Source organism: Nipponia nippon, unplaced genomic scaffold (assembly GCF_047370975.1).
Source record: "Nipponia nippon isolate SJK-2023a ecotype South Korea unplaced genomic scaffold, ASM4737097v1 scaffold_62, whole genome shotgun sequence".
NCBI lineage: Eukaryota > Metazoa > Chordata > Aves > Pelecaniformes > Threskiornithidae > Nipponia > Nipponia nippon.
This window is the reverse complement of record NW_028262383.1, coordinates 133,031-143,980: the sequence shown is the minus strand read 5'-3', so window position 1 is coordinate 143,980 and position 10,950 is coordinate 133,031. Positions and strand designations below refer to the sequence as shown.

Sequence of the window (10,950 nt, the reverse complement as noted above, 5' to 3'; positions counted from 1 at the left end):
CCCGATGCGTCTGACTTACTTACCCTGTCCTCTATGCAGTAAATAATCAAGTGTACCTTATCATAGAATCGTAGAATAGTTTGGGTTGGAAGGGACCTTTAGAGGTCATCTAGTCCAACCCCCTGCAATGAGCAGGGACATCTTCAAGTAGATCAGGTTGCTCAGAGCCCCATCCAACCTGACCTTGAGTGTTTCCAGGGATGGGATATCTACCACCTCTCTGGGCGACCTGTTCCAGTGTTTCAGCACCTTCATCGTAAAAAATTTCTTCCTTGTATCTAGTCTAAATCTACACTCTTTCAGTTTAAAACCATTACCCCTTGTCCTGTCACAACAGGCTCTGCTAAAAAGTTTGTCCCCATCTTGCTTATAAGCCTCCTTTAAGTACTGAAAGGCTGCAATAAGGTCTCCCCAGAGCCTTCTCTTCTCCAGGCAGAATAACCCCAGCTCTCTCAGCCTTCCTAAATAGGAGAGGTGTTCCATCCCTCCATCCCAAATGGTCAGAGACCATTTTTTGTGGCCCTCCTCTGGACCTGCTCCAACAGGTCCATGTCTTTCCTGTGCTGAGGGCTCCAGAGCTGGACGCAGTACTCCAGGGCAGGTCTCATGACAGCAGAGTAGAGGGGGAGAATCACCTCCCTTGACCCGCTGGCCACGCTTCTTTTGATGCAGTCCAAGATACGGTTGGCCTTCTGGGATGCAAACGCACATTGTCGGCTCACATCCAGCTTTTCATCCACCAGTACCCCCAAGTCCTTCTCCACAGGGCTGCTCTCAATCCCTTCATTCCCCAGCCTGTATTGATACTGGGGATTGCCCCGACCCAGGTGCAGGACCTTTCACTTGGCCTTGTTAAACCTCATGAGGTTCTTGCAACTGAATCTTGTTAAACCACTGTCGCATTTACTATTAAACTTTGTTAAATCACTGGTTTATGTCAATAAACATATTGCTGCTTCTCTCTTATGAGTAAAGTGCATCACTCCATCCACGACACAGGTGGAGAATCCTGACCTTGCTCTTGCTAAATTTCATACGGTTGGTGATTGCCCACAGCTCTCTAGCCTATCCAGATCTCTCTGTAAGGCCTCTGTACCCTTGAGGGAGTCCACAGCTCCTCCTAGTTTTGTATCAATGAATGACCTAAATATTTATCTGGAAAAAAAGCTAGGATAAAATACTTAGTTTTTCTAACATCATTTAAGGAGAAGGAGACAAGCAAATAGTTGCCTCATTTGCTCGCAATTTGCTAATTTATTTATGTTAATGTATTTATCTCCCTCTTTACAACTCCATACTTTCTTGGTGATTTTGCTGCTCATAAAAAATAATATCTCAGTCCCTCCTCCACGAAGGAGGCATTCAGACAGAAATAAATAATGAAAACTGTTTAATTTAATATTAAAACAACCACATCATGTCTGAAAATCTAGAGCACAGAAATCCACCTCTTACCTAGTAAGGATTAATCTGTAACTAGTGGAGAGAAATAGATATTTTCTTGGCATTTATCTCATGGATGAGATGATAGATAATTCCTTTGGAATTTCTGTTTCTCTCCGTAATGACTACAAACAGTCAACAATTAATTAAAATATAAATGGCTACTCGTTAAGCATTTAAATCTTAACACATTAGTACCTCCAAAGGTGGAATGATTATACTAGCTCAGTAAGAAACAGATAACAATAGTTAAAGGGTAACAATGTCAAAAATTAAAACTCACTCATCAGTTGCTGGTCACTTCTAGTACAAGGCTGTTGTCCCCTCCTACAGGCTCCAAACAGCATCAGCTTCTTAGGTTAGCTGTGAAGGGCCAGTGAGTTACTGAAGCTTCAAACAAGAAAATTGCTTGAGAGAAAAACAGTGGGGTGGGCTCCTTGCAACACTTGCTCTGCTGATACTGCTGTCTTAGGTAGTTCCTGGCCTCGGGGTATAGGGTCTGAAGCTCTTGCTGCTGGGGTGATTCTCTTTTTTCTGTAGCAATGCTCTTTCACTACAGTAATTCACCAAGTAATGAAAGAGTTTCAGCTTTATACTTGCAGCACAGGTGAAGTCTGAGGTTAAGCTATTCGCTTTAGCTGGTTGTGTAAGAAGGCTTCATCTGCAGTGGACAGAAAGATGTTCCTTCATGGGCAATTTCATCTAAAGCATCTTAGACATTCATATTAGGCTGCACTGTGCCACTCCAAACAGGTAAGAAAGGGATTGGTGCCTATTGATGAAGGTAACTCAGCTATGGGGTTCTGTTAGTCCATCATCCTAAAGGCAGGAATCTAAATTTGAGCCTGCCTTTATAGTCAGCGGAGAGAATATACATCCAGGCTCTTAGACAAGAAAGAGGTCACTACAGCATTTAGATCTTAGAAAAGTAGGTCAGGTTGGTAGACAACTTAACTCCACGACACAGAGAGACAAAGATGTGTATTACCTGTAGTTTCTTTATGCACATGCTGCAGAAGGACAGCTGCCAAAGTAACTCAATGTGGCAGGATATTTTTACCCTTTAAATGCCAAAGGTCAGACTTAAAAAGATTGAAAAGAAGATTAAAAAGAAAAAGGCACTCTACTACAAATATAAAAGGACAATTATACAATTCCTGGTGTATTGGGTGTACGTGGCAAGGTTTCAGTAGCGGGGAACTGAAGCTCATGGAAAGCCCACGCTAGAGCAGGTTTATCCTGAGAGGCTGCAGACCCCAGAGAAGACCCACGCTGGAGCAAAGGTAAAGTGTGAGGAGGAAGGAGCAGCAGAGGTAAACTGTTATGAACTGATGGTAACCCCCCATTCCTGGTTGAGCCCAGGAAAAAGGGGAAGGTGTTTTAGTTTTGTCTTTGTTTCTCACCAGCCAATCTATTTTAACTGGCAATAAATTAAATTAATTTTCCACCATTGCTACTCAAGTATTTTTTAATGATCTCTTGAAAGTCTCTTCGGCTACTGGGAAATCAACATATGTCAAATTCCATTTTTTTCCCTAATATTGGTAAACTAGATAAGAAAAAAAGATATTAAGAATAAGATAAAGTTATTACTGTTAACAGTTATATCACTTACTTGTACAACACTGAACATGTGGAAGGAAACTTTGCTTATACTATACTTAGACTGCTAGTATGTCCTAAAACATACTGCATATTTATATAGACCATGGATAACAAAAGATCACTTAACATATGATTTCATCATACCAAAAAGTATCTGCCTGGAGACCTGATCCTACTGGGAGCACATGAAAATTCAAATACCTCCACCCATTAGTTGTAGGAGCCTTTGGAAGCAGAGAGGAGATGCTGCCTCTTGCAGAGGAAAACAAAGGGATTTTTTTTTCTTTTTTTCTCTCTATTCATAATTTCTCTTCCTCTCTGCCTTTCGAATTATTGCCCCTACTGAAGAGAGAGAGAGAAAACTCTCCAGTTTTAGTAACATAAGGTAACATTTCAATTTCTATTCCTCATTCTTAGTTGGTTCCTAAGGCAAAACCAAAACATAAGTGTGTTTCCATGGTTTATTTTTCTAATTGGAGCCTGGAGCTCCAATTATGATATATAAGAGGAATCTATCCCACCTACCTTTAGGCACTGGCAATGCAGATTTTTACATCTGAATTACTCACTCACCCCTCCGAGAGAAATAGGAGCCTCTGCGGCATCAGCGATTCGTATTATTTTAGATGTCTATGGTGGAGAAACATGAATGATACTGACAGTAGACTTGCTTATTTCTATTTTCTGTAGAAAACTTTGGCAACTGTAGCTGCCTATTTTGCTGATAAATATGTTGAGCAAATGAATCACAGTGTCTGTACTTTCTCCTCTCCTCATTTCTCTTTTGTCATTGCCAAGGAAAAGAAAAAAGGCATTTTCAGAAATCCTGAAATGCCAAAGACTCCAAAATCTTAAGCTACTTTATCATTATTAGTGACAAGGTTTGACTGCTGCCTAGGTAGCAAGAGTCTTCCTTCATCTGTGGATGGAAACCACAATTCCACTGGACATACGGCTATCTTCATGGGACTCTAAGCAATTTATTTCTCATTATTAGTTTGGAATTTTTGTTACACACATATATATATATATATATATATATACACGTATTTTCTCATCTCATGCACGTGAACCCTGAAGACAAAATGTTAATCTTTAGTTCTCTAAGAGTAAAACTGAACTCCATGATCTTGCGGGCCACATTATCTCAATCCCAATGGTGTAAACACAGAAAAAAAAAAAAAAAAAAGATTCTATTGTTCTCTTTATGTGTCTTTCAAAAATCAGCCAAGTATGTTTTGGCTGAAACAGTCCAGGAAGTTTCCCAGACACGTAATTCTGTTAGCAGATCTGATGAGACGATAAATTCCCAGAAAAAGGCGTAGATGCTGGCGAACACTTTTATGTGGGCAGCTGTTTGTATGCTGAGCATCTTTTTACTCTGCAGAGCTTGTCTTAAATGAAAACTCAGAATATGGGCTTTATACGATTTGATGAAACAAACGTAAGTGCATGAACGCTTTTATGAATTTAAACTTGTTTAGGTTTGGATTGTACTTTTGCAGGGTTAACAATGAAAAGAACATAGGTAGATCACTGCTGCTTGAGTCAAACCAGTAGGTGGAAAGCCACACGATCTCCGTATCACCTAGCTTAGAGCACCAGCAATTAAATGAATTTCAGTTAATTCCAGCTATCCAAAGATTTGGTCATTGTATACTCACTTCATTATTAATGATACCACCAAGCCTGGCATCCTTGGACGTCCATCTTAGAAGGAAAGAAATTGTGCTTCTGTCTTGTGCTGCGTTTCTCATCATTAAATATAAAGTGATTCTAAGATGACTGGCTCAAATTTAGATGTCTATAGACATTTAGATGCTGAAGTTAACTGGCAGACATCTGGCCCATCCAAAGTGAAATTCTCCTGTCTCATCATAGATGCCACTGTTACGCTAAGGTGACCTGCCCTTTGGAGGTATCCATTTCTTTCTGTATAAAATAAACACAGAATGGTTATTTGAAATTTGTATGTCTATCTTCTGTTCACCTAATTTAGAGAAGATGAATCCCAGCCTGTGACTGTTAAAGATGATCTTGTACAGATTCCCCAGCTGAGATTTTTTACACTGGGGTCACTCTCATATCCAATCCAAGTTTCGCCTCGTGTTTTAAACCCCATTTTACTTGCAACTGTAGCTATTTCTGAGACCACAAGTCTGTCCCAAGCTACTAATCCTTTTGTAGTGTAGGGGGTTTTTTTTTCCTCTCTTTTAGGATGGGACCCGTTGAGGAAATGAAGCCAGGAAACCAAACCGCCACTACTCACATCTTACTTTGGGGGTTTGCCTTCCATGGCAAGATGCAACTCCTGTTTTTCACGCTGATTTCCATCATGTTCCTGGCCATCTTGATAGGGAACTTTCTCATTGTTGTGATCACAACCATTGACCCTGTCCTACACATGCCCATGTACCACTTCCTAAAGAATCCTGCCTTGACAGAGACCTGCTACAGCCTGAGCATTGTCCCCAAGATGCTTGTGATTCTACTGGTGGAGACAAAAATTATTTCCTTCACAGCTTGTGCCTTGCAGCTCAACTGCATTGTTCTTTTTGTCACCTGTGAGTGTTTCCTCTTAGGTGCAATGGCTTATGACCGGCAAGCGGCAATATGCCATCCATTGCATGATGAACAGGGATCGCTGCTTCAAGATGGCCATTGGGTCTTGGCTGTGTGGTGTCCCTGTGACTCTGGACTTCACGACATGGTTATTCACCCTGCCCTTCTGTGGGAGAAATAAGGTCGATCATTTCTTTTGTGATGTTTCTCCTGTGTTGAAGCTGGCGGGTGCAGACACAGCCTTGCTTGAACTACTGATTTTTATTGCTATTGTCATAATAGTGATGATTCCCTCTTCTCTGATAGCCATCTCTTACCTTCGCATTATCCATGCTGTTCTTCAGATACCCTCGGCTGTGGGCCAGAGGCGAGCCTTTTCCACCTGTGCAGCTCACCTGGTGGTAGTGACTCTTTTCTACAGCACAGCTGGCATCACTCACCTGCGACCCAAGTCCAGCCTCTCATCCAGCATGAAGAAAACGGTTTCCCTGTCTCACGCAGTTGTCACCCCCATGCTCAACCCCATCATCTACGGCTTGAGGAATCAGGAAGTCAAGCAAAGCCTGAGCAGATGCATTGACAAGTGGTTACTTAGGAAGCAGATGGCCGGTTTTTGTCCATCCAGGTGATGGATCCCTTGTAGCTGCACAGAGCATAAGTGTTTCTCTAGTAAAAATATTAAATGGAATTTATGAATGAAGTGAAATGCCTTTCAAAAAGACCCACGCTACTTTAGCAATCCTTTGCTGTTAAATCCATAAAATATCTGGCCTTTTTTACTCGGTGTATTAGAACAAATTGTTGTTGTTGTACCTCTGGCCTCACAAACAAATAAGTAAACCTGACTCAGCGTAGGAATATTACAAAAGTGGATTATAAAATTCTTATCCTCCCCCATCATTCTACCTCTATGTCCACAAGTATATGATGTCTCTGGCTTGGGAAAAAAGAAGTTTGCTTTCCTCTCCATGAAAGCAAAAGTGATAGCCTGCAACTTCCCCCCTCAAAAAAAAAAAACAAACCCACAAACCACCTCAAAAATGAGTTGAGAAACGAGCTAGTACCTTGCGATTGGAGGGGAGGAGCTGTGTCTCCTGGAAGTGTCCTTCCTACTGATGGGAGAGACTGGGTTCAAGTCTAGACTTGATCTGACTTTTTTTCCTCTCAGAACAAAGATCTCTCCCAAACTAGCTAGTAACTTGCTCAGTTCAAAACAGAAAGGGTAAACTGAAACATTGCCAGCCAGCTGCAGTAGCTTTGTTGTAATTCATTCCCTTCTCATGTTGACTGAAAGAAAGCTATGGGAGAGGATTGTTTCTTAACTCATTGAACCTGATACTTTCTGTCTGATTCCTTTTCTGGCTTGCCAGATGGAGTGTTCATCAAAGCGAAATGTGACTTGCACTTTTTTTTCCTCTCTGCCTATTTCGATCTAACTTCAACCCCAATTCTGGTCTTGCTTGTATCTGAGCAGCATTTTCTCTTCCAATTTGTGTGATTAATACCTAATTTGCACAACTGTCTCTTAGACCAGAAGTAACAAAGGCACTCTACCACAAATACAAAAGGACAATTACACAACTCCTGGTGTATTGGGTGTATGTGGCGAGGTTTTGGTAGTGGGGAACAGCAGCTCATGGAAAGCCCACACTAGAGCAGGTTTATCCTGAAGGACTGCAGCCCCCAGAGAAGGCCCACACTGGAGCAGGGGAAAAGCGTGAGGAGGAAGGAGCAGCAGAGGCAAATGGTTATGAACTGACCACAACCCTCCATTCCTCATACCGCCTGCGCAGCTTGGGGCTGGGAGGAGGTAGAAGATTTGGGAATGAAGGAGTGAAGTTGAGCCTATGAAGAATAATGAGGGGTAGGGGGAAGGTGCTTTAGTTTTGTCTTTGTTTCTCACCATCCAATCTATTTTAATGGGCAATAAATTAAATTAGTTTTCCCCAAGTCAGTCTGTTTTGCCCGTGACGGTAATCAGTCAATGGTCTCCCAGTTCTTACCTCAGTTCAAGAGCTTTTTCATCTTATTTTCTCCTCCTGTCCTGTCCTGTGGAGGAGGGGGCATGAGAGAACAGCTAGGTGGGAGTCTGGCTGCAGTCCACGGTCGACCCACCACAGTAGTATGAGTTACAAGTGTTGGTAAGAGGGGATTTTGGGAATAAGAAACAGATAAAATGGGAAATAAAAAGAAAGGTATGGGGTAGAAGGATGAAATATTTTAATGCAGTGTGGGTTAGGTAGGCGGAAAGGTTTGAGTAGGCTATAGAGATGAAACAACGTGTGAATGGGATGGTCAGAGGATACTTCGACGTATCAGGTAATGTTGGACCTGAGCACGACGCAGATGGTATGGAATAAGGGGTGGAGATTGTACTGTGTCTGGCTGGGACGGAGCCAACTTTCTTCATAGCAGCCCCTATGGTGTGTGCTTTGCCTTTGTGGCTCAAACACACACATTTTGGCTGTTGCTGAATAGTGCTTGTACAGAGTCAAGTCTTGCTCTTCAGTCCCACCCCCCACAAAGACCAGTGGGGTGGGGGTAGGGAAGAGGCTGGTAGGGGGACACAGCCAGGACAGCTGACCCAAACTGCCCAAGGGGATATTCCGTACCATATGTTGTTTTGCTCAGCAATAAAAGCTCAGGGAATGCAGGAGGAAGGGGAAATGTTCATGGTTAAGGTGTTTGTCTTCACAAGCAACAGCTAGGCATGCTGAGCCCCTGCTTCCTAGGAAGTGGCTGGACATCTGCCTGACGACGGGAAATAGTGAATTAGTTCATTTTTTGCTTGTGTGTACAGCTTTTGCTCTCCTTATTGAACCTTATTATTATTACCTTGATCCACGAGTCTTTTCACTTCCCTTTGATTTTCTCCCCATGGGAGAGGGGAGTGGGCAAGAGGTAGGAGGCTTATACAGTTGCAGAAAAGAACAAACTGAGTCACTTGGCCTTTTGCAGTTAACCCACTCCCTCATACAAACAGTTTTCCACTTTTACTTCTGCGTTCAGTAAATACCTTGTGCTTGTATAAACACGTCTTCAGTTGAAACATATCCTCCCAATGCTCCTCCTTGTGGTGTTATGCTGGCATGGAGCCTGAAGTCACCGCATCCTGACACTTTGGTTCTCATTTGGACAGCGTGAATCTCTCCTCTGAACATATCGAGTAGTCATAGCCTATATGGTGAAAAAGTTTGAAGGCCTTTGGATATGTGGAAGGGCAGTGCCTGCTCCTTTAGAACTACGTGGTCAAGGACCTTTTTCGATGCAACAAGGGATGATGAGAAAGGGAGGAAGCAATGAACAAGAACTTACAGGGACACAAATCTGACCGACAAATGATAAGGGAGACAGTGCGGAGAACCCAACCTGGTCAATCAATGACCCAATGAAGGGGAAACAGGGAGGAACAAAGGGAAGGTAGACTGAAGAGGGTGTAAAATGGGCTGGTCACATGTAAAACGGGGCCAGTCAGAGCACTTGTCTGGCTGAGCCCCGTGCCTCATCTCCACAGTCTGTCCCATCATCTTATATCTTCTTTTTAAATCTTTTCTCAGCTACCGCTGGGCCCTGTGTGTCTGTGAGTGAAAATTTGTACCAGCTACTGGAGTCAGACTGGGGGTGTGGATGCCCTGCAGCCTGTGGTGTCAGCTACCGGAGCGAGTGAGGTCACAGAAGGAGAATAACCAAAACTGTCTTACTATTCGAGTGGTATGTAGGGCAGCCAAATCTCTGTATTGCTCCTACATTTTTGTGTGGGAGGCAGTTTTGCTTCAGAAAGGTGGTATCCTGGTATGGACCCCTTGGGGTGACTCCTGACTCCCCTGGCTCAAACAAGAAAGGAAGTACATAGAAGGCCTGATCAATCTGACTGACATCTATGATGAGATAACTGTCTGGACAGACATGGGAGGGCAGTTGATGTTGTATACCTTACTTTGAGCAAGGCCTTCAGTACAGTCTCCTACAGACGCCTTACATCTAAATTTGGAAGATATGCACTGGGCAAGTGGGTAATAATGTCAACGGTCAGGATTGCCAGGCTCAAATGGCTATGTGGTAAGAAGTCCTGCTAGCAGCTAGTTACTAGTGGTATTTCTCAGGGATCAGTACTGTGGCTACTACAGAGTTTAATTTCTTTATTGACAATCAGAATGATGGAATAGAGTGCACTCTCAGCATGTTTGCTGATGCTTCCAAACTGGAGGGAGTGGTGATGCATTGGAGGGAAGAGCTGTCTTCAGGAGGACATTGACAGGCCAGAAAAATGGTCTGACTGGAACCTCCTGAGGTTCGACAAAAGCAAATGAAAACTTGCACATCTGGGAAGAAAGGAACAATCCCATGTCACAGGGCAGGCCAGGGGATGTCGGGTCCTGCACTTGTGCCACAACAACCCCATGCAACGCTAACAGGCTTGGGGAAGAGTGGCTGGAGAGCTGCCTGGCGGAAAAGGACCTGGGGGTGTTGGTCGACAGCCGGCTGAATATGAGCCGGCAGTGTGCCCAGGTGGCCAAGGAGGCCAATGGCATCCTGGCTTGTATCAGGAATAGTGTGGCCAGCAGAACTAGGGAAGTGATCGTCCCCCTGTACTCGGTACTGGTGAGGCCGCACCTTCCATACTGTGTTCAGTTTTGGGCCCCTCACTACAAGAAGGACATCGAGGTGCTGGAGCGCGTCCAGAGGAGGGCAACGAAGCTGGTGAAGCGTCTAGAGCACATGTCTTATGAGGAGAGGCTGAGGGAACTGGGGTTGTTTAGTCTGGAGAAGAGGAAGCTGAGGGGAGACCTTATCGCTCTCTACAACTACCTGAAAGGAGGTTGTAGCGAGGTGGGGGTCGGTCTCTTCTCCCAAGTAACAAGCGATAGGACTAGAGGAAACAGCCTCAAGTTGCACCAGGGGAGGCTGAGATCGGATATTAGGAAAAACTTCTTCGCCGAAAGGGTGGTCAAGCATTGGAACAGGCTACCCAGGGAAGTGGTTGAGTCCCCATCCCTGGAGGTATTTCAAAGATGTGTAGATGTGGTGCTTAGGGACATGGTTTAGTGGTGGATTTGGCAGTGTTAGGTTAACAGTTGGACTTGATCTTAAAGGTCTTTTTCAACCTAAACGATTCTATGATTCTATGACTGCGTAGAAAGCAGGTTTGCAGAAAAAGCAGCTTTTGGGGGGTTTGGTGGGCAAGGAGTCAAATGTGTGCCAGCAGCATGTTCTTGCTTCAAGGAAGTCCAAGTGCATCTTGGGCTGCACTGGCAAGAGCACAGACAGCCGGTGGAGAGGATCAATCCTTCCCCTCTCTATGGCACTTCTGAGATCACATCTGGAAGAATGTACCCAACC

The 10,950-nt window shown here is 43.8% G+C and overlaps 1 protein-coding gene across 1 annotated transcript; it reads left to right on the top strand.

Moving 5' to 3' along the window:
- The first annotated feature begins 5,350 nt into the window (after positions 1–5,350).
- LOC104011770 (olfactory receptor 10A7-like) lies at positions 5,351–6,239 on the top strand. The gene is given in 2 exon segments (XM_009464066.2): positions 5,351–5,676; positions 5,678–6,239. Coding segments are annotated over 2 exon segments (888 nt in total).
- Positions 6,240–10,950: the final 4,711 nt, after the last annotated feature.